Below are 24,729 nucleotides of genomic sequence, written 5' to 3'. Positions count from 1 at the left end.
ATGGCTGAACATATTTGACTAAGTTTGAAAACAAACACAGCTTCAGCTCTGAACATACTGTGAATGAATGACTTGCAACAGCAACCGATATACTCCCCTCCTCCTCAATATTTCGTGAAACAATCACAAGCAGTTATTCAAAACTCAGGCAAATGTGATCAACTGCTCTCTTGATAAGAGGAAGTTACATCCTTTAATTCCCAAACAAATACAGACATTATTTTAGTGATAATGGGCCATGAATCCTAATAAAAGTCAGTGGACATTTTTATACGACAGCGAAAGACTTCGTTTTTAATTAGCGAAATCCCCTTTTAATCTTTATTATTCGTATTATTTAGTCATTTTTATATTGCTTTATTTATTTATCTTATAGGTTTTATAGATTTCTATTGATATTATTTATTTTATAGTTTTATCCCCTTTTAATTGGTCATTTAATCTTCATTTTTCTTCTTTTCTTCTTACTGTTTTATTTATTTTATAGGTTTTAATATTTTATTGAATTTATTCCTTTTGTGTTATGTCTTTCTTTATTTTAGGGTTATCCCGTGAGATATCATTACTTTTTTTTTGTTCTTTTTTATTATCATACCTTTTACCTCCTTGTGTTCCTTAAAGTGTTATATTATGCTTCTATGCCGCATGTGTGCAAAAAGGATTTAACGTTTGACCTGAAGTGAACTTCAGTTTTCTGTTTTAATCTGTGATGTGTGCCATGTTGTTGAAGGACTTTAAACTGCAGCTGGTGTGTGACAAGTGCTGAATCGGCGGGCAGTCGGCCAAAGGCAGTCGGCAAAAGAAATCACTCTGATTGGCTGTTCAGCTAGCGAATCAGTGCATGAGAAGCGAACGGAAGTGAGGGACCCAAACAATTAAGAAGGCAAATCTGAGATTTCATTTAACGCAGAGACGCGAGGCGACGCAACAGTCGGTTCAACTGTGTCAGTTCTTTGGTGTCAGCTTGGTGCTTAGGGCTTAAGGCAACACTCTTTTCACACCACACCCACTAACACCAATAAAAACAAAATGACTTGCAGATATTGAAATTGACGCAGTAACACTCCCAGGTGCTTCTTTACAATCTCCTGCATATTTTAATGGCTGCAGGAAGATCATCAGTAAACTGCCAATCCACTGGGTCTTTTTTTTAATGCAATTTATATATAGCTCTCGACACAGGTTCGGGAAAGCCCCATGAGCTTCTCGTTGTAGAGTGAAAATGGAACGCACACGCTATTTGTTGTTTGTTTATATCACGCAGTCTGTTCTTCTTCTCTCAGTTATCACGCAGTCTGTCTTCCGGTTGTTGCCTCTTTTGAATGACGAATACACACTACCGCCGCCTGCTGGTAAGGAGAGTTATTGCCACTCACACATGCGCAGTTCGTACGTGCTTCTTGGCCGTCGGCTGAAGTCTTTGCGGTGTGTTCCAGTGCGAAACATGGCCAAAACGCAGAGACGCAAGGCGACGCAACAGTCGGTTCAACTGTGTCCGGGCTTAAGGCAACACTCTTTTCACACCACACCCACTAACACCAATAAAAACAAAATGACTTGCAGATATTGAAAGTGACGCAGTAACACTCCCAGGTGCTTCTTTACAATCTCCTGCATATTTTAATGGCTGCAGGAAGATCATCAGTAAACTGCCAATCCACTGGGTCTTTTTTTTAAATGCAATTTATATTGATGATTCAATTCACTCAGATATACGTGTCTACTGTTTAAGTGTCCCTAATCTTTTGGAATCAGATGTCTAAAGCCCCTGACACACCAACCCGATTTTGGGAGTCAGAGGCCGTCAGAGGCAGTCGGGCATTCGCGGCGCCCTACTCAGGTTGGTGTGTCCCGCACCGTCGTCTCTTTACGGCACATTTTCACACCTCCCGCGGCCGATTCAACATGTTGAATCGGTAGACAGTCGGCCAAAGAAAGTCGGCCAAAGAAATCACTCAGCTTAGCGAAGCAGTGCATGAGAAGCGAAGCGGAAGTGAGGGACCAAAACAAACGATTAAGAAGGCACACACAGACGGCTAATCTTTTTCATTTTCATCTCACCCGGACGCAAGAGTTTCTTTTTTATGTTTACATGTTTTCGATCGACGAGAGAGAGTGAAAATGGAACCCAGACGCTATTTGTTGTTTGTATCACGCAGTCTGTTCTTCTTCTCTCGGTGTATAGTCTGTCTTCCGGTTATTGCCTCTTTTGAATGACGAATACACACTACCGATGCCTGCTGGTAAGGACAGTTATTGCCACTCGTCGACTGAAGTATTTGCGGTGTGTTCGTAGGCGACGTAGCGGACGTAAAAGTCGGGACGCCTTCGGTACACGTTCTTTGGTCCCAGGGCGGTGTGTAGCGGCCTTAAGGCAGTTAACACAAGCCACAAACCCAATACACAAAGCTACTGTGAATTCCTGGCAGGGGCGGACTGGCCATTGGGAATGCCGGGAGTTTTCGCTACTGAAGTGGGCCGGTCAGACAATTCACTAGCACCCCCCCCCCCGTTGACAATTGACCAGCGGTACCGAGTTGGGCCGGTCGGCCGGGCTGATTTTAAGTCCCAGTCCGCCCCTGATTCCTGGTGCAATAAATCTCTCAAATTACAAACAATAGACACCAGTCTCATTCACAGTAAGATGCTTTTGTTGCAGGCACACATCGGTGACTCAAATGTGATGAGTCATTCTGTGACCGAATATGTAGTTGAAGGTGTGGTTAGCACATGTGCGGGAATGAGTCTGCACGTGTTTGCCCATGTTGTCAATGTTTCATATTTATTTCCTGTTGCATTGTGACTGCTTGCTTTAACTAGATGAAACCACACCTATAAAATATGTTTCTCTAAACATTATGTTTTGTTGTTCACTTAATAATATTAAATGAAAGAAATGCAAAGAGGATTAGTTACAAATTATCAGGTGCTTTAAAATGTTGCTAATGTACTATTTCACATATTAACTAATCACATGTTTTCAATGTGAATCATTATCTCCTGACTGTATAAGAAGTATAAAATGCTAAACAAATACAATTAATAAATGCAGTGGTGAAAAAAACATTAAGATCCTATTGCACAAAGTTCAAATATTAAAAAAGTGTACTTGTACTTGTTTACAGTCCACCACTGGAAACTGACTGTAGGATTTATCACTCAACAAAAACAGAAGGACATAATCTTTGTGACATAATCTTTTATGCACAAAGATTTTTTACTTGCAGATTAACACCTGTGTGAATATCTCTTGCAAAGGCATTGAGCCCAATTCCATTAACTGCTTCAAGGAAGTAGTAAAAGAAAGTACAACAGCACGGTGACACAGCAGAAATCTGGAAACATTGTTATGTCACACAGCGATCACTCCTCACTTCTCCTTGCATCGACCTCAATGCTTTCTCCTTTCCTCAGCTCCACAATAATCCCTCCATTTATTATTTTAAATACCCTCCTTTCACATTCGTAGAGAGTTTAGAAGATTATGTTATTATCTGCGTCAGATTTTCCTTAACTGCATAAAACAACTCGTGCACGGTTTTCCAGAAAAAAAATACCTTGTTTTGTTGTGAGCAAGAGAGGGTGAAGTTGACATTATGTTATGTGATGTGCTGCCCTCTGCTGTTTGAAAAAAGAAGTACAAGCAGATCTGAAAAACACGTAGAAGTTTTAAAGGGGAACTCAATACTTGTCCTTAAGATGAGGGGTACTGCAAAGCCTGGGAAAATAGTTTTATAATTTATTATGTGGCTTTGATGGGAAATGTACAAAGTCTGAAAAATTAATCTTTGGGTCACTTGGAGTCGAGACAACATTTGTTTCACTTGGAAAGGAAAAGCACTGCTCACACTAAAATAAAAAAAACATGCTTCTTAATCGAGCCTTAATGTAAAAATACTTGCAGAATTGTTTTTAAAAGTGTGAAATGTATTATTATTATTATTATTATTATTATTATTATTATTATTATTATTATTATTATTATTATTATTATGAATAATGTATTTGTATGTGTTATTCACAAATAGATTATAGCATTTTTAACTTGAATGTTATTTCAAAGACTAAGGAAGAGAGGAATAACATTTTTGAATTTAACAAAGGATAATTATGAGGCTACTTTAAAATCTTATACTGCACAAAAAAAGAGCTTAAACTCACTCCTGTTATACTAATATCGGATTTTCATAGGAGATCTAAGTATATCAAACATATTTTTCATTCCATAACTTAAAATGGATGAAATATAAGAAAAAGAAGATGCAGAGAAACAATAATGTACAGTAATGTTAATAATGTAGATAATTGAGTCCATTAGGTTTATTCTTTATGCTGCAATCTCATGTAAATGATGAACCTAATTTTGCTTCAGCCAAATACAGGTGGCTATGCCTGTAATTTGACCAGATCCACAGAAGTAAAACATAAAAAGAGATTACCATGCCATCTTTTATAAACATCCACTGCCTGTAGAGTCACTGTTAAACCACCATAACGGGAGGATTCATCTGACGAACCCTAATCGCCTCTCGTTCTCAGTTTTAAAGAGTTGTATGCCTTGATGCGTGATGCCCATCACCAACAACGCACATTGGGTCCAGATGAGAGGAGGCAGAAACAGAAGTAAAGAGAGACGGAGACAGGGAGATAGAGAGAGCTAGCACGGTTGATGTACATCTGTCATGCATTATTGCAGCGAATGCCAGCGCTTCTATCCTGGCTTTAGAAACTATGTGAGGAGGGGGTTGATGGGGTCCTCCTTAAATCACAATCTGATTCCTCCTCCTCTTCTCCACCGCTCCTTTTTGGTGACTAAACCAACACACACACACACTCTCACAGACACACACACACAAAACATTGTCTCCTAAAAACATTGGCAGCTTTCTTTCAGTCTTCTGCACACACACACACACACGCACGCACGCACACACACACACACACACCACACACTATCCCCCTATGAATTCCTCAGGAAGGAGTCAGCCTTCTTCATTCCTCTGGACACAACTTTTCCTTAACAAGGTACTGATGGTCTTGACCTCCTCTTCAAACAAACCCTTCTCTCCAATCAGCGAGGATTGTGGAGCTGGGGCTCAGTTGAGGCCTGTGGGTATTACAGAGGAAATGTCCTGATTCTCCTTGATTACTCCCTCTCTCTTTCTGTATCCCCCCTCTTTCTGCCCCCGCTCCCACTCCAAATATCTCTGTCTCAGTGGCTTCTGGCTCCCCTGTTGTCTACAACCCAATCTCAAACGTTTTCTTCCGCGTCTTCGTCTGTCTACCCACTGTATTTTCTTTTCTATTCGTCTTGTCTGCATCCATCCCTCTGATTACTCCTCGGTTTGCTGTTCAGAGTTTTCCCAGTCTCCTGATGATGAGCTGTTTATCCACTTTGTTAGCAGACATTCAACAAATTCTTTACATCAAGACATTAAGGAGACTGTAGGGATATGCTCTATATGTGTGTTCATTTTACACAAATTGCCCTATGACATGTAGAACTGGGTAAAGGCACACATTACATAAATGACTCTTTAAAACCCGATGTGACTTTTAAAGGGGCCCTATTATTCTTTTGGGGGTTTCACTTTCCAGTAGTGTGTTATACAGGTTTTTGTGCATGTTAATGGTCTGCAAAGGCTAAACTCCCAAAGTTCCCTCCAGAGGGAGTTTCTCTCCCACACACTCCCCCCCCCCCCTGCCTGAAATGTGTTAATTGGACTCCTTTGTTTATTTCCTTAACACAATGACATCACTATGCAACACTCGCGCTTCTATAGCGCTCCAACACATTGTACGAGATAGGCTAAGGGGCGGTACACCTTTAAGCGGTTGACCAATCATAACAGAGCCTGTCAGCTAACCAATCAGAGCAGACTGGTCTCTGGTTTCCGACAGAGGGTGAAAAGAAGTGTTAGAATTAAAATAGCATTCTGGAGCATTCCTTAATTTTGATTTTACAGCAACATGCCAATTCACAATGCCCATGCTAACATGAGCTGATATGTATCTGGTATAGTTTAGCTTGTTAGCATGCTAACAACAGAGGTGAGACATAAGACCTAAAGAGTTATCATCTGTGAGCCATGGATGTCTGCACAACATTTCAGGGCAATCCATCGAATAGTTGTTGATATAATGGATCGACTGAGTGAGTGACATTGCCCTCCCTCACTGGCAAACATATGCATTTAACATGTGTCCGACATGTGCCATCGGCTAACACTGAGCCTGTTTTCTCATGTCGTGGTTTCAGCCAAAGAGATGTTGAGCCTTTTGTCCTCACATGACTGGCATTATTACAGAAAGCAGACTTCCTCATCTAACTTCAGTCCCACTTTAACTGATCTCTTGATCATTCTGACTTTCCCTGTCTCATCTTTGTCACCATCTTTACTGCGTTTCACTGCCTCTCAACACTTTGTCTTCTGCTTTTCCCTGTGGTGGTTTGCATTAAGGACTGTCTGGTTGGAAGATGTGGTATTTACAGTAAATGGCACTGTGCATGTGTGTGTTTGACTGCATGCATGTGTGCAAGTTTTCATGAATGTGAAAGATGTGTGTGTGTGTCTGGGCACACAAATGGAGGACAATAGCAGCATAAAACACACAAGCTGAGACAGTGACACAACATTTTTGCAGACGGTGGCGGCTGTCCGTCATAAATCAGCTATTCTAGCTAAGACACTGTGAATGCCGGATGACCGGAAAGTGACACGGCAGCCACAACAGTGTCACTACATTCTTTTCACATTTCCTGGACGGCATACTGCAGGAGGGCACGAGCGGGAACTGCTCCTCGAACAAGAGTCCCCTCTGAGTGAGGAGAAAGGGGGACATTGGAGGCCGGGACCCGAAGGTCACCGTGTCTGTGAGGCTCACGCTCTGCCCGGCTCCTGCTGACTCACCGCAGGACGACCAGGACTAATCTGTGTACGTCTGGGGCCACCATTAGTCAAATAGTAGTCACAGCGCCCATTTAGTTGATGGACTTGAAAAGAGTGTCTGTTCTCCTGACACACTCTGGGGCCCGAATGTGGTTTTCTCAATCCCATTTTGACCTGATGTGATAGTATTTCCTCCCCCTGCTCTTTGCCTGTCTCCAGAATCTGTTAAAGCTGATATAGTGACACACATCCTGCGTCAAAAGACTCCCACTGAGATGCTGACTGGCTTTCACTCAGTGGATGCCTGAGGGCAACTTCCGTCTTCTGTTGAAAAAGAGCTTCCTCTGTGGAAAAAGAGTTGCCCTTCTTCCTTTGTTCTGCTTTGGAATATTATTTCATGATTTCTTGGATGACTGCTGATTGCCTGACAGATTATCTGATCTTTCATATTTCTGAGGAAAATGTGGTTGTTATCTCCACCAAAGAGGTCAAGATTGTATGTTGGTTTGTCAGCAGGTTTACGGAAAATATTTCGGCGTAATTTTGATGAAACTTTGTGGAAGGATATCACATGAGCAAAGAAAGAACCCATTAAAGTTAGCATCGAATCCAAATCAAAGGAAATGCACTTCCAGTTTCACGTGTAATAATATCACTCCTTAGACAGTCATGGACTATTGGTATTATAGTTTTTTTAAGAAAGTAATCTAGACTGAACATTCGTGTTGAATAAATATAAAATAAATTCGCAGCGATTGAGCAAGGATGTGGGTGTTTGGGGGTTTCAAGTTTTGACATGCTTTTCAGTCAGTATTTAGCAATAGTGCCATTTTCATTTTACAATAGAACTCAAATTGTGACGCTGTTGTTTTCGTCAAAGCAGCCATAGATAGAAGTAGCAACCAGCTTTCCCTATTTCCTTAACATAGAGTGGACTAATGTTATCTTAAACTGGTGCAAGTTAAACAGAAAACCACCATAGGACAAAAAAGAAGGGTAAAAAGTATTTTAATATGTGGTTTGCTAACACTATTATGGAGCAAGTAATAAGAATGGAAAGCAGAAAAGCTTCATTTCGAACATTCATCAGATAACAGACCAAGTAAGAATATAGCGACAAAGCAATGGACTGTATATAATAGTCATCTGTAAAAGGAGGAATGTATACTTGCTATTTTCATGTTAAATGAGTTTGTTGAGGCGTGTGGTGCAGTGGATTGTGATTTGGTTTTCAGATCAGGGGGTCACAGGTTCAAACCCCACTGCAGTCAGCATGTCCTTGTGTCCCTGGGCAAGACACTTCACCCCAAATTGCTCCTGTGGGGATTGTCCACAGTATTGAGTATGTAAGTCGCTTTGGATAAAAGCGTCTAACAAGTGACATGTAATGTAATGTAAATCATCCGACAGCTGACTGAATTATACCTACACTTTTGTGAATTGCAAAAACTAAAAGTTCAGAAGATAGTATATCAGAAGGGATGGTTAGTTTAAAAACAAATGTCCATCCTCCAGGAATTTGAGAACACAAGTGACATTGGGAGCACACAGAGAAGGCCACTAGATATTCAAAAACATTATTATAGGACATAGCAGTAGCCTGTTTCTCATGATATTGAAGTATATCATGTCTGGGTCAAACCAATGGTCAAAACTGACCATTACAAGAGGAATCATCATAACTCAAGTGGGTACAAATACATTTCTTGTGTGGGAGAAATATGGTTTACGCCACTCATAGGATTCCCTTTTCTGTAAAACTCAGTGACTCAACAGCCTCCCATGGAGAAAAAACTGAAGAGCAGAGAGACCTGAGGCATGGAAAGTAACAGAGACAGAGTGATTCAGTGAAAGTGAATGGCTCTGACTCCCCTACCCATCACTGAAGAGGGAGGTAGAAAAAAAGGAGCAGGGAAAGGACGCACAGAGGGGGAAATGACTGGCGACTGTGTGGGAAGAGAGAGAGGAGGGGCTTAAAAAGTATGAACTTGTGTATGATTTAGCTGCAGGAAGCATTGAGAAGCGAAAAGACTGCAAACAGGACGCGGTAAACTCACGCTTTTAGCCTTTACCGAGGACGTGTTTTCCTCATGGCTTCTCAGCGGGGAACTTTTTCCACCGGGTCACACTTTTTCTAGTGCGCTCCTTCGCTCCTGAGTTATCTTGTTAATAATATCCGGAGCATTTAGCTTTTGAACCCGTGCTGTTTTTCCTCACTGTGCGTAATTTCTACCCAGGATCGAGAAAAAAGGCGACATCACAACAACACGAGGACGAGGGATCAAGACAGAAATAAGACGAACTGGGGGAAAATGAAAGGCGTCTTGGATATCTGCTTGGTTTTCCTCATGCTGCACACTCCCGGCGTGCTGTCCTTGTCCACACGTAAGTTGCACACAGATGTCCATCGATGCGCAAACTCAGGGTCTTGCTGGGGAAGAGTTTTTTGATGGGTTGGGAACAGGCTGCCCTTTTTTTGGTCCACTAATACCAGTTTAATCCATGTGTCACTCAAACATCTGACTGTAAACAACTCTGTGGGACATTGTCTTGCTCTAGTACGGAGTATTTTAAAGATAAAACAAATGCAAAAATTGATTTCCACAACAATACAAAACTAATGAGGGTAATAGTCTGTGCAAACAATAAATTACAACCATTGGCAGTAAAAATATAGCAAGAATAAATGTGGGATAAAGAAAACATACCGTTTTGAAAGGAGGTGAGTCAATGTAAACACTACAAGGCCATATAGGACACCAAAGTAAAATCATATGGGATGGAATTAGTATTTGAGAAGGATATTATTCTGTGAACACCTTGAATAAAAACTACAAGCTTTTATAAACACAGTGTAGGGATGTTATAGTGATATTAAACATTATTAAAAACAATAAAAATACCTTTTACCTCCACTAAGAGTACCAAAGATATAGGGTTACCATAAGAGGATAAAATATGTCAATCCTGTATAGAAACACATACTAATCACATGGATCCCTTCTTGGTAATACTATATTTAAATTATGTATCCAATAAGAATAATAAATATAAAGAGTTCCCATAGGAGGATAAAATATGTAAATCCTTTATGTAAATACAAAAGACTCACATTGACCCCTCTTTGGTAATGCTGTATGTAAAATGCGTTTCCAATGTCAAATAACTCTTCTGATCCTGAAGAGCACTTGCTTGGATCCACTCTGGTTTATTTGTGGACACAAAAAAAAAGACAAATGCCACTTTGTCCACTTGACACCTCCTGTTATTGATGTGCTCCTGGTGAAGTATATCGGTTGTGTCCCTGCAGAGAGAGCTGCCCTCCCAGGAGGCTGCATTTCAACAAGTCAAGGCCATAATTCGTTTAACACATGGGGGCTTTAGGAAGCGCAACAAAACAGTGACATCATTTGCCTGGGTTTTGGAGAATGTTAACCGGCAGCTTAATGCACAGTAACGTAAATAAATCAAAGTTATGTCCGCTTCCCCTGTTAAGTGGCTGGATTAGTTTTTATGGTGAGCTCACTGGCACAGAGCAGCTCCTCTGAGAGTATCTCCTGTTCTTCATCCTGTTTGAAAGGCGCTAATAAAAGAAAGTATAGTTCCAGGGGCTTAGAGTCGACAATGGGCCTTGATCATAAGCTGCCCTGCTGTTTATTACAGGGCCTAATTGGTCATTACTGTTTTATTCACTGTAATAATCGAGGGTGCTTTCCTTTCACTCAGCGTGCTGTGGTTAACAAATGCCACAGAAATTAAACGATTTAAATGTGGAATTTTCTTAGCAACATATAATTAGTTTTATGCAGCTCATGATCCCATAAAATTCAGGTTCAGATAACTTTATTTGTACCCGTTGCTAAATCTAATTTGAGTTTATAGCATATAAAGAGGTATCGATTTGATAATTTAATAACAAATATTTGACTCTGAAAGACATAAAATCATTCAAGTTTACCTTGAGTTAACTTCTTCATGTCCCATCTCTCCTGCCTGTACTTGTACTAATAACGTGATTTATGCCAGACAAGATAATCTCTCCTCTTTCCATTAAGAGCAACAGTTAAATACCTCAAATGTTAGCTAAGGAGAATCAAACAACAGAAAAATATCCGCCGTCTCCTCGATCTCCTTTCAGATAGTCATGCACGGCTCATTGTCACTAAATGTTGCGTGACTTCTTCCACTTGGCTCGTCCTCACTGGCCCCTCAAATTATTCCACATGTACAGCTATTGTACAGCAGACAGAGGAAAGAAAATACTTTGAACATGGATGAGTGAAGAGTAAATAGTTCTCTAGAACCGAAGGGGACGTCACGTACCTTTGAAGACAGACAGCATAAAGAAAAGTGCCCAAAGACTCCACATAATTAGTCATACATGTCATCGGAGGCCTCTTGCTCGAAAAAAAACAACTTCCCTAGCTTTCAATTCAACTTTTCTCCATCCTCCACTGTCACAGAGTTTAACGCTGAGCTTCAAGCACCCTCAGCTTCTTCAAACAAATAATATTTTACAAGCCATTTCCTCCAGTGAGTGTGTCAAGCAGAGACAATAAACAGTAGTAATTGTGTGCATCACTGTAGTGTTTAAGCTGTGTTGTAAAAGGGGGCTTCGCACCCCGCTCTGGGGCAACAGCCCATCCCCAGCGCCTGGAATACATAAACACTGATTGTTATTCAGCTGGATCAGCATATTATTAAGTCCGCCGTATCCAGTGACAAAGCCAATGTGCATGTGTTTGTTTGTTCTTGTGTGCGTGCATAAATGTGTTTTGTCACAGCTGGAGTTTTGATATTGATATTAGTGCAGTTCTTCAAAGGCGGCTCCTCCATAAAGGACCACACAGTGTATGTCAGCGTCAGGTGGCGTGCAGCCCAACAGACGTGGCCCCCGGGTGCAGATTTGTAGTTGGTCTGACAAAGTGTTGACGCTCTCAGTCGTTAATGCATAGAAATCATCTCACTTACTTTGTTTTCATTGTGCCGTCTACTTAGGTGGGCTGCATTTTTTTAAAAGCCTCCAATCCCAAGAAATAAACTCTCAAAATCTCCTCTCTTGTGAGCTGCTGTTGCATAAGAGACCGGAGAACAAATAACACACACCGCAACAACACAAAGTCATACAAATCCACCATCATACACAGGAATAGTAATTCAAAAAGTAATTAAAACTCACAAATAATTAATAAATATATGAGTATCAGCGTGCTAAAACCCACAAGTTAATCTCTAACTCTTCTTTAAGTTTGCCACTTCAGTAATTTAACATTTAGTTGTAAAATGTGTTCACAACGTAGCATTTATTTATTTTCCGATAAAGCCTACCAACTGTTTTACAGGTTTAAAAACCAAAGACCACAAGAAAGGTGGTCAAATAGCAGTACTAAGTGCTGTAAGTCAAGTGAGAGTAAGAAACTCAGGCCAGAGTTGACGAAAAAAAGCAGAAATTATCCAACACAATCACAAATAAACTTGCAAAGTGCACACAGTAGAGTAGAACACAATTAGTTCAGACTCGTCAGAGAAAAACTTTGAATAAACCATCTTGGTTAGCCCACTTTACACTATTATAACAATAATCTCCTCTGGTTTTGTCGAAAAAAACCTTACTGCATTCCCAGAATCAAATGTGCAAATGTGCTGGCTCTACATGTGTTTTTCCCCTCTGTCTGCCTGCTGGGCAGCAGCTCTCACTTGTTCCTCAGAGGAAGACCATTAAATTAGCACAAAAAAAAACTCAGCAAATAACAAATAGGCGATATATCCTTCCAATCACCCAACCTTGAAACTGACCTTTTCGTGTAACCTTCCTGGAGTGCTCATCAACCGTCTTCATCCATCTCCTCCAGATGTAGCAGTTATCTATCCCCAGGACCCCGTCCTGCGCATGGGGTCCACGCTGACCGCCAGCTGCTGGGTCCACCCCGACCTCGGCATCCACGCCAGCTCTCTGTTCTGGACGCTCAACGGTCAGCCGCTGCCCGGCTCCATGTACAGAGTCCTCAGCCCCACCAACCTCAGTGTGACGCTGGCCGGGCTCAACGCCTCCCGGCAAACATCCGGCGACAACCTGGTCTGTCACAACCACAAGGGACACATCCTGGCCGGATCCTGCCTCTATGTAGGAAGTAAGTTGAAGTTTATCAGTACGTTTAGATGATTATTCAGTCCTGTTTCATCAATGGAGAGCTCATTTTTTAGCTTACGTATTTGGCTAATGTACAGTATCTCTGAGGAATATCTGTCTGCATGTGTCTCTTCTCCACTGTTAGTCAACGTTAAAAAGGGAAAATAAAGAGTAGAACAACAGAATGAAATGTAAATCGGAAGCAACATGGAAGCAGTTGTCAGATTTTTCTTTTTTTAAGTGCTGTATTTTATGTTTTGTATTCCAGCCTGCAGTGAGAGGCCTCCCTCAGTGTGTCACTGTGTGATGCTTTGGCCACCTGTGTGGTCCATTACTCGCACAATAGCTCACAGGGCAGGGGTCCTTTCACAAAGACACATGTTACAATTTCTGTATATATGAGGACAGTCATTTATATTTTGCATTTCCCAGATCTTACTTGTTTTATTAAAGTTAACTTTATTTGGTGTTCCTGTCAACAAAATGTCTTAAAATACCAGATTTTTCCATGGGCAGTCCTTATCCTCAAGAAATATGGTTATTCGCTGAGAATGAGTTACTTAATACCAATGCTAAAAATGGCTTAAGACCCAAGTAATAAATAAAACTGAAGGCATCCTTTAACATTTAAACAACCCTTGTAAAAAGTAAAGAGCAGCCTCTCTCTGAAAATGTTTCCTACAGTACAAACGCCCTCTCTCTTCCCAGATACATAAAAATACAGGCCATTCCTAAGACTGTGAAAGTTGATGAGATGAAATACGACAAAAACGTAACCATGAAGAAACACACACACACACACACACACACACACACACACACACACACACACACACACACACACACACACACACACACACACACACACACACACACACACACACACACACACACACACACCACACACACAAATTAGGAAATAAACAAGCCAATTTGCTAGGAACATCACTAGTGGGTGAATTACACTCAGGAGGAGGAAGGAGCTGAAGTAATGGCTGGTCGTAACTTTGTACACTAATGACCCTACATCTTCCCTCCTTTTTTCTCTCCGATCTACTCTCCCTTTTCCTCCTCACCCATTTCTGTCATCTCTATTTTCTTCCCCTTTCTCCCCATATGTCCCCCTTTCTGTCCCAGTGCCTCCAGAGAAGCCGGTCAATATGACCTGCTGGTCCAGGAACACCAAAGACCTGACATGCAGCTGGGCTCCAGGAGGGAAAGGAGAGACTAACATTAGCACACAGTACACACTCAAGTACAAGCTCAGGTACACTCACACAAAAACACACACTACAGCTACACTGCGGAAAACACTCATTGTGACAAATAATTATGTTCCTTATCTTAAAAAACAGCATTTTTTTGAAATGTCAAGACCTTTTTGATGGTTGAGCTAAAAAAACATTCCCCTTTTTCTCAGTCATAACTCCAACAAATCAGAGCATATACATATCACACACATACATCTTGAATAAGTACCACATACTTTCTCTAATATATAGTATATGATTCTGCCATAGGCCTATAAATGAAAGGGGGTTAAGACTGAGCCAAAACCAAGCAAAACCAGGTTTATTCAAATTGGCTCAACTTGTTAACGTTCTCAGTTAAAATCAAAATTATCAGCAGGTTTTTATGATGCTGACATGCCTCAAAAAGGCCCCAGAAACAAGCTAAAGTGGAGCTGGAAACGGGACAAAATACCATATCTCTTTGGCAGATCGTATTTTAAGAAAAATAACATCATTGTTGCCAGAGGGTGAAAGCTTTTCGCCAGTAGAAAAGTCACATTTCATGAGATTTAGGGAAAACGGGTTTTCATCTGGGAACGATACATTTTGGAAAATGAGTTTCAGGTGCGGTTGTAAGTTCTTTTCCCATTTCCCATTTTCCCATGTATTATAGTTAAATCAGCAATTTGAAAGCACTAAAAGGGAAACAACCTGACATGCAGTGCCCACAGGCGTTTCAACCGCATTGAGATCTCTCGCTGCGGTCAGATTAGTGTAAATAAGGACTTAATAAAACCACTTGTGACAGATAAGCTCTTAACTGGTAACACATTATACAATAAATTATGTATTGCATGATATCGGTGCTGTACAGAGTTATTTGAGGTATTTTCTGTTTTGCTCCCAGGTGGTATGGCAAGGAGAAGGAGTGTGAGGATTACACTCATACGCAGCCTTACTCCTGCAGCATCACCCGGGACCTGCACCTCTTCACGCCCTACGAGATCTGGGTGGAGGCCTCCAACCAGCTGGGCAGGGCCGCCTCCGATGTCATCACACTCGACATCCTAGACGTGGGTGAGTGTGAGAAAAAGTGAACTTTGACCTGGTTTCTTTTACCGTTTCTTTAGAGCTTAGATCCCAGTGTGAATGAGCCTCTAGGGTATAATATAGGACAGGGGATGCTAGGCTTTTAGGCTTGTAAAAAAACGGAGAAATGTCTACCTGCTTCTCCTGGTGACAGCTTAAACATGTCAACTTGTTAACAGTTCAACCAGAGAGGGATTTTGTGATCTTCCTCTTTTTCCCGTCTCATAGTAGTTGCTAGTCTTTGGTTTCACACAACGTGAGAAAAAGAAAACAACAGTTCAAAATCTCACAGCAGGTTAACCGATGCAAAATGAAATGGGAAAATTGAAACAAACAATAGCAGGTAAATAAATAATAAAATGTATACCTGTACAGTGATAAAAAATACTTTCAATGTTGCGTTGAGTTGTATATTTTTTGATGAAAGAAGCTCTTTAGAGAACAGGTTCTCCATGCTAGCATGATGTTAGCCGGATAAAATGATCACGTTAACTCAAAATAAGTTGAAACTTTACACACATTTGAAGATTAAGTTTCTTTATCTTATTATTGTTTGATTTAAAGAAATGGTTAGACATTTTGCTTTCATTAACTCTCTTGTCTCTGTGTTACTGTCGGAGCTACATCATAGCGCAGAGAGGCAATTATCTTACCTTAGCATCGGGACTGTAAGCAGAGGTAACAAGTTGGACGCCTTCAAGCGCCTCTGAAGATTATTGATTAACACGTTGTATCTTGCTTGTTGTTTAATCAGTTGGAAAAATGTAATGTAATAATAACAATTTGTGGTTATTCAGGGGTTAGGTGCCAGACATATTCTTGGCTAGTAGCAAGTTTGCACACAGCCAGGCTAGCGTTAGCCCTGTTTTTTAAGGCTTTATCCTATGCTATTGAATAAAAAACACTCAAATAGGATTGTGTGCATAATATTAACTCAAAACTTAATTTTAAATGATTGTGGAATAAAGGAAAAAACGTAAAGCAACAACACAAAAGTCAAGTGGTGTATTCCTGCCTCTAATTCTCATCTCGTGACCCCTCCGGTTTATTTTGTGACCCACTGGTTTGTAACCATGATTAACTTCAGCTTTAGTCTCATATTGCTGCTCTTAAAATGTTGAAGCGTATCACTTCACTTTACAGATTCATCCCCTTTATTCCTACAGACAGGAGATTGGCTTGTGTTCTGTTTTTTGGGAGAGAAGGTTCTTCACAAGTTCTCATCCAGCTTTACGCTGATATGAACTGAGCGGTGTTCCCTTTTAAAGCTTTGTTATGATGTCCGTTGCCTAGCTTAGTGCGGTTTAAGCAAATGGACCACAAGATCAAAATTCTTCTCTTCGCTCATTATCTCATAAAACAGACACACACACACACACACACATGCTTGCACACACCTGGACAGGCGTAGGTGTGTGACAAATGGGAACGCCCTCTCCTTTGATGAGCTCATTTTCTCTTTACTCATACTCACTGGACACACATTCAGAGACACACACAGAAAACACTCGCTAACCCCCTTTTTTTTTGTGGTGCTGGAATGTTCCACACTGATCCTTGAACATAATCCCGTCTCCAAGACCCCGAGGCCTTAGGAGTTTGGGCTTTGAGGCTTTAAGACTTGGACCTGAAATAATACAACATGATTAGCTCGGAGATTTTCACCTGGTTCAAGAGGCTCATAACGGTGCCGGGGGAAATGTACCGAGAGCAAAACTATGTCGAGATTTCGAGGTAAGCACGTCACCGGTGAGGAAACAAGCTTCCATCAAACTGTAATCCTTTTTCCGTTCCCTAATGTATGCACGCACACCTGTTTACACACCCCGAGGGCAGGGCAGGGCCTGGTAACGGTATAGAAACACAGTGTAGGCGGTTTCTGGACTTGTCTGTGTGTGCGGGGGATTTTGTTTCGCTCAGGTTGCCCTGGCCATTCTTCTCATGCAAGCAGTTTCCACAACAGTAGCAGGTCATAAAACAAAGCAGCCACACCTGCGTGGAGGTGATGTGAGTCACGGTCATGTCCAATCAGTTATGAAGGTGAGGCGAAAACACCTCCAGTTTTCTCTGCATTCCTCAGTCACGGGGATACCTGTGCACCGAGAGACTAGAGGCAACTTGTATGGGTTTCTGACTCCAATCTCCTGTCTGTAGGAATAAAGGGGATGAATCTGTAAAGTGAAGTGATGCGCTTCAACATTTTAAGAGCAGCAATATGAGGCTAAAGCTGAAGTTAATCATGGTTACAAACCAGTGGGTCACAAAATAAATCTGAGGGGTCACGAGACGAGAATTAGAGGCAGGAATACACCACTTGACTTTTGTGTTGTTGCTTTAAAGGGGACCTATCATGCAAAATGCACTTTTGTACGTCTTTTATACATGAATATGTGTCCCCGGTGTTCCAGGGAACTCACCAAGTGTCAGAAAACACAACCCTCTCTATTTTCCTCCATACCCAAATCTCTAAAAAAGGGGCTGCAACGGATCGGATAAAAACTGATCCAGATTTGAACACTGTCCTGACGTCAGGACGGTGGCGCTACGGCTATTGGGCCAACTCCACCAATCAGGAGGAGACAGCCACGGCCATTGGCGTTCGAAAGCGCTGGAGACGCTGTAGTACATATGCCAGGCCAGTAGATGGTGCTGTTCTCACTGAATCTGTCCTTGCACAAACAGAGCTAGAAATTGTCAAATTGAGCAAAATGAGGCATGGCTAAAATGCATGATCTGTTTGGTATTTTGAAAAAAAAAAAGTATAAATATGCCTTATATAGGTATGGTCCTACACTATATTATTCAACTATAGCATGATAGGTCCACTTTAAGTTTTTTCCTTTATTCCACAATCATTTAAAATTAAGTTCTGAGTTAATATTATGCATCGCTCGCTAACGATGACATAATGTATGTTAACAATGATTCATCTGTAATTTGCCATGTCTAATTGACTTTTATTGCTAAATGCACAAGATGTATAGGAACACGGCACTTCTACTGAACAGTGGACCAATTACTTAATTGCTCATTAAAATGATTCTTCAAAAAATAAAAAAAATATTCTACAACTAAATGATCTTCTAAGTATTCCTCAGAAATCAAAAGCAGCCAAGGATGAGATCATTTTCAATAAGTTAATTATCTTATTATCTTCAAATATCTTGGCTTGTTACTTGTGATACATAAGTAATAATTAAAAAAGATTATGTGAAAGACTATGTTGTCATCTCAAAATAAATATCTGAATGCTATCCATATTTACATCAGCAGATAAGGTATTATTATGCACTGTGCTATTATGATTCCCAAATGAATGGCAGTCAAATAGAAACATTAGAAATGGTATTTGATCTTTACTACAAATAGCACTTTCGTGTGTGTCTCATCTTTGAATGATGTTCAAGTCTAGGAAATGCAAAAATGTAGATTCAAGGTTTTTTGAAAAGAAGGCAGAAGATTTAGTTATTTCTATACCAGAGTGTTGCAGGCAGTCCTGGTTTGCGGCGTAGTCAATCAGAGGGCAGGGAAGGAGCCTCTTTGTAGCCTGAGAGACAGAATGTGGGGCAAAGACAGTCCAATAAGGCTTGTGAAGCTCCATTCTGTGAGCACAGGAATAATTGAAACCATGTCTTCGGTTTTTTTAACAACTCTTTTATCTCTTCATCTGAAAAATGAACGGCTCTGTCAAATTGCATTTGTCCCTTACTTGTCATTGTTTTGGGCAATTAGTGTCCCCACTGTACTTAGATGTTTAAGTACTTAAAACTTTAGTTTTACTCTCAACTTTTGCCTTTTAAAAATAAGCTTTTTTCTAAGATGAAAGAAAATGCATGCCACCCGTCACCCAAGAGTACAGACACGCCTGCAGTTACGCATTTTATTTCAGAGAGTCTCCCGTTCCTCCGAACGCTGGGGACCAGAAACATCTAAAACTCTCTCGTGTCAACTCCCACTTTTCCACTGAATCTTTCCCATCTTCTATTTCCTCTGGGTTAGTCTTGTTTGTTTATGGTAAGGGATGACATTATAAAAAGGAACTGAAGTTGGTATTGAAACGATCTAAAAAACAAAACGTTAAAATAATGGTCTGTCAGCACATGTTTGTTTGTCGAAACGATAATCGTTGTCAGATGAAAAAGCCTCTTCCAGCTCACACAAGTCAACTCTTCAAAAACTATAAGGAGACCACAAACCTCGGCCAACCCTGAACCCTTCAGTGAGCTGCTACACATGAAGACATCAGTCCTTCCGATTTACATTTCTATTGAGCGGATTTTCTTGACCCTGCAAACACTGAAATGTAGAAAGAAGCCCCTAAGCTATGAATGTTTGGCTGAAAATAATAATCATGGCCATCTGTCCACCAGAAGTTTATCATTAAGGTCTTAACATAGAAATATACTTGTTAATGGATGTAATGAATTACAAATTACTCCAGTTTGTGCCTCTCATGAAGTCATTGTTTGTACATTGGAGATTTTGCACTGGTTATGTCATTATAGTCCAACACAGTCTCACGGCATTTCGTGTTATAGTCACGAAATTAATCTATTGATTCGTGTTCACCAACACGATTTCGCCATTTTTTTCGTGTCACACAGAACGATTTTAAAAGCAATGTAAATAATAACAAATTAGAAGGAAAAAGACATTTAAAGAAATACAGAATGAAGTATTCTGACACAGAACGATTTCTTCAGCACCAAATAATAACAAATTAGAAGGAAAAAAAGATGACATAAAATACAGATTTCAGTATTCTGAGGCTCTGAGCCCCATTTCTTTTCCTCACTGACGGCAAAAAAACTCAGACATTATACAATTTAAAATAAAAGGGATAGGGTTAGGCTTAGGGTAAGATATTGAATAAGAACATGTTTTTATGAACCACACAGCTTCTGGTCTTCCAAGACCCGACCGGACAAAAAGACGTGTTGCAGGCACGAAACATACTACCAATAGAAATACATTGCATTTAAAATCGTTCTGTGTGACATGAAAAAAATGTGAAAATCGTGTTGGTGAACACGAATCAGTAGATTAAATTAATTTCGTGACTAATAACACGAAATGCCGTGAGACTGGGTTGTATAGTCACACACTGGTTTATCATTGTTTTACAAAATCCATCCAATCCAATTATATTGAACATTTTAAACTATTTTCGGACATTGTATAGACCCAGAGGGAGCTTCTCTCCCACACACTGACCTATGCAACCACTCAAAGCGCTTTACAGCAACGCATTCACGCCATGCTGTTGGTTCAGTATCTTGCCCAAGGACACTTTGACTTGTTGACTGCAAGAGCTTGGGATCAAACCATCGATCTTCCTATTGGTGGACAAACTATTTTGCCATTCTCCTCACTCAGCAATAGTGATCTTGAGGATGTCAGACTTCATTACAGCCCCTTGAATAACCCTTTGGTCTAGGAAATGTTATGTTGGAACCAAATTGATTTTAATCATATTTTCAGCTCTTTAGATCAACTTACTTAATAACCTCTTCCTCTCTTCTCCCTGCAGTGACCACGGACCCTCCCTCAGGTGTGTCTGTCAGTCGCGTCGGGCAGCTCGAGGACCAGCTGAGCGTCCGCTGGGAGGCCCCGCCTGCCCTCAAAGACTTCCTGTTTCAGGCCAAATACCAGATCCGCTACAGATTGGAGGACAGCCAAGACTGGAAGGTATAAGGACACACACTTATAAAGACATAAGTCAGTTCTCTTTGTCTCGTACACACAAACAGATATATCACTGCAGCTGTTTCTCATCCTAATGCTATAATCACCTCTAATCTAGTTTGATTGAGGCCTCCGCTGCCAGATGGGTTAATAGTTCAGAAACTTAGCCATAAATCTCAGTCAGGTTTTGATCATGAGAAAAACACAGGCCAGAGCCACTGTGTATACCTCTGTTCAGACTTTTAATGAATGAAAAATACAGTGTAAAACCTTCAGCCGTGCAGATGGCGCTTCCCAGGATTAATTTCAGTCCTCTGGGTACGAGTGAATATTCTCCTGTAATTAAGGGGGAATTACACAGATGTAATATAAGCAAGTCTTTGCTCGCAAAGTGGAAAAAGAAAAGAAGAGGAGTGGAGAGACGCGGCGGAGAGATGAGACCGTTTCGAGGGAGGAGAGAGGGACTTAAATCCAAGTGGCTTTAAGGGTTTGGTGGTGAAAACCAAACGCCGTTTTCCCTCCGAACCGGCCCTAATCATGAGGTCATGCTGAGGAATGGAGGGATACATCTCAGCTGTTAATGCCTTCAATATGGCTGTAAAGATTTGGCTTCCCCACGTCACATCATTAGCCCTCTGATGCTAGTAATTTCCATGTTCTGTTTTCTGTTGTAGCCATTCTTAACAAGTGTTTACAGACTGAATGCCAGAGAGAAAGTGGGGACTATTAGACAAGATAATTAACTGCAGTGCGTGGGCGTCTCTTTCTCTCGATCTATTCTCTTTTTGCTGTACTGTATGCATTGAGTACATGTACATGCTCTTCAGTGTTGTTCCTCTGCATATCCAACTCTGTAACAAGTAACAGAGAGCAGATTTTTACCCAGCAGGCACGATTACATTAAAACATTTTCATAAACACGCTGATCAGGAGTCACTAAACAATGTGGTGTGCATGCATGCTTAGGTCTGTACATGGTTTGTGGTTGTGTTTTCTACATCTTGACTCTGCACTGTGTTTAAGTTTGCGCACATTGGTATTTAATACTGCGGTCAGACCTCCAACTATTCTGTGTTTGGCTCTTTTTTTCCAATAGGTGATGGACGACGTTGGGAATCAGACATCTTGTAGATTGGCTGGACTGAGACCTGGAACTGTGTATTTTGTCCAGGTACGATGTGGTCTGATTCTCTGTGTGTGTGTGTACTTGAGATTTAGTCAGTTTTAATAATGTTGTATCTTCTCCAGGTTCGCTGTAATCCCGTGGGAATCTACGGTTCTCGCAAAGCTGGGATCTGGAGCGAGTGGAGCCATCCTACTGCTGCATCCACACCCCACAGCGGTGAGCACACACTGAAACACACACACTCACAGGTCTCACACTGTGTTTTCTTGTTCTTGATCTCAGTTTTTGTGAGAATTAAGTACATTTCAATTACGAAGATGGTGCTGTTTTATATTTCCTTACCTTTGTTCCAGCTTTTTTTCTTCTGTATTGGCAGTTTTATTCGTGGCAGATGCATCAGTAAAATCAGATTTAAAAATCCTAACCAAAAGAAATTACATTATCGCCAAACAAAACATTACAAAGTCAATCCAGACTTTAATTGTGTAACTTTGTAGTTGCAACACTAAAGTTATACAAAGAACTAATTCAAAGATCAACCCCGAACACGATTGAAGTCCTGCTGTTCACCGTGGCTACCTGCTGCTGTTATCACAACTGTAAGGAACTAGGGCCATGACTATGAAAACAGAGCATGGGTATTAAAGCACTTACGGATTTACGAGAACTTCCCATGAGCCTTGGCAAAAGTACCAGATTTAGATGAGAGGTCTTCTATGTTTGTGTGCAGTCGTTGCCTGAACTGTTCATGGCTCTTGGTGTACGTATCACCAGTACAAACAGAACATACAGAACTCTACACAGCTGGAGCTATTTCTCAATCTTCTCCTTTGCTTTCTATCCTTTAATGTTCATGTTTGCCTGTCTTTTCTACGACTCTGCCGTAGTGGAATGTAGATCCGCAATATCAACCCTGCTGCTCTGTGAGAAATGTCATCACCGAACACCAAAGCCAATCGAACTAAAGTCTCTCTCTCCTTCCTTTTATTCCCTTCATGCAGAGCGGTTGATGTCGGGCTCATGTGACTCAAAGTCCAGCGGGGACTCAAACTCCACCCTGCGCCGGGAGCTGAAGCAGTTCTTCGGCTGGGTGCGGAAACACGCCTACGGCTGCAGCAGCATGTCCATGAAGCTGTACGACCAGTGGAGAGTGCTGATGCAGAAATCCCACAAAACTCGCAACCAGGTAGGTAAGCATCACTTAATGGATCCTCAGAAGTAAAAAACTGTTTTGTATTTTAAAAAGGCTGACTTGTAACAGATTGTGTCTTCTTAATTTAGGTTCTCCAAGGGGATAAATCCTAGCACAGGCTGCCTTTTACGGGCAGAAAAATAAGGAACAAACTGAGCGAGTGTGTTTTTGTCTATGTGTGTGTGAGGAAGAGAGATTGTATTCGTATATGGGAATTATAAGACATTTGCTCTGGACATTTTGTGCAACTAACAGCTAGGAGAGGACACCAAATGAAAAAACTGGGATTTTCTTCTTTATTTCATCTTTTCCAGTCAACATGAGCACTTTTTTTGTCTGAAAATGTGGACTTGTTACGGACATCTTGGTTTCATCATTAGCAAGACACCATGTGGACTACTCTGCTTTCTCAAAGGACCACGCAACAGGAAAACTCACACATCCCTAAAGATGTTTGCCGCATATCTGCTCTAAATGTGCACAAAGGTTATCAAAACAGATTCAAACAAACTACAAGTGTTGTCCAAACAACTACAAGTATTCTGACCTTTTTTGTTTTACTTCACCTGCGGATCCAAAGCACCATCTAGTGGCTGTTCAGCGTCTGTGGATTCTGCAAATCAGAGCGTTCACCGTGGTCAAAAGCAACACATTATCATTCAGTATTTCTAAACCATGCTTTATAAGTGCCAAACTGGTTCACCCAGCATTCATGTGTTTTTCAGAGCAACAGTGTGACTGATGGTGTTTTTGTATGGAGACGTTTTACTGCCTTTATTTTTGTACTGAATTGTACCAGCATATTTAAAACTGTATAAAGTTATGTTTTATGTCTTAAGTTATGCTTAGTTAGTAAAAAAAAATATCAATGACTGAAGTTGTTTTCGATTTCCTACTGTTGTTCTATAAAAATGTTGACAGAAACACACGGTTTGGAAATGAGTTGTGTGCACACTAAAGCGACACAATGATACACGCACCTCTGCTCCTGCTGTATGGATATATATTTAATACCCGTATGTTCCCATTGCTCCAAAAGGACATTTTTACTGCTGCAGGGATTTCAGTCAGATTTCTGTAACAGCGATCTATAAGACAAAAGGAAGATGAATTCATTACATTTTCTCTTCATTCCACCCTCTAAATAAGCAAAATGCTAAAAGAACCTGGGGACTTAGATCAGTTGCTCCTTAAAGAAAAATATGCAACATATAGTCAGTAATTTTCTACATTATTTATGAATAACTCTTTATCTATGGATTCTACATCCACCATCTTAACCCCGAAGACAAAGGGACACCCTTTAATTTGTGACTTAAATGTTTAGAAGTATTTAAACTGTGTCTGGAACCAGATCTACTTCAGAGCACATTATAAGGAAGTAG

General features: G+C 40.7%; 1 protein-coding gene across 2 annotated transcripts; it reads left to right on the top strand.

Annotated features, from left to right (window-relative positions):
* Positions 1–8,893: 8,893 nt before the first annotated feature.
* Positions 8,894–24,268, top strand: crlf1a (cytokine receptor-like factor 1a). Of its 2 annotated transcripts, none has more exons than XM_034119897.1 (9): positions 8,894–9,275; positions 12,743–13,021; positions 14,158–14,287; positions 15,160–15,329; positions 20,872–21,029; positions 22,123–22,197; positions 22,275–22,368; positions 23,154–23,338; positions 23,434–24,268. In XM_034119897.1, exons 1-9 carry the CDS (start codon positions 9,203–9,205, stop codon positions 23,455–23,457), a joined length of 1,188 nt encoding a protein of 395 aa, XP_033975788.1. In that variant the 5' UTR covers positions 8,894–9,202; the 3' UTR covers positions 23,458–24,268. The 2 variants fall into 2 exon arrangements, with proteins under 2 accessions (XP_033975788.1, XP_033976376.1); XM_034120485.1 differs by having other exon boundaries at positions 23,154–23,342.
* Positions 24,269–24,729: the final 461 nt, after the last annotated feature.

This window comes from Trematomus bernacchii, unplaced genomic scaffold (genome assembly GCF_902827165.1).
Source record: "Trematomus bernacchii unplaced genomic scaffold, fTreBer1.1, whole genome shotgun sequence".
Classification (NCBI taxonomy): domain Eukaryota; kingdom Metazoa; phylum Chordata; class Actinopteri; order Perciformes; family Nototheniidae; genus Trematomus; species Trematomus bernacchii.
Note: the sequence above shows the minus strand (reverse complement) of the source record. Positions and strands in the feature narration are given on the sequence as shown.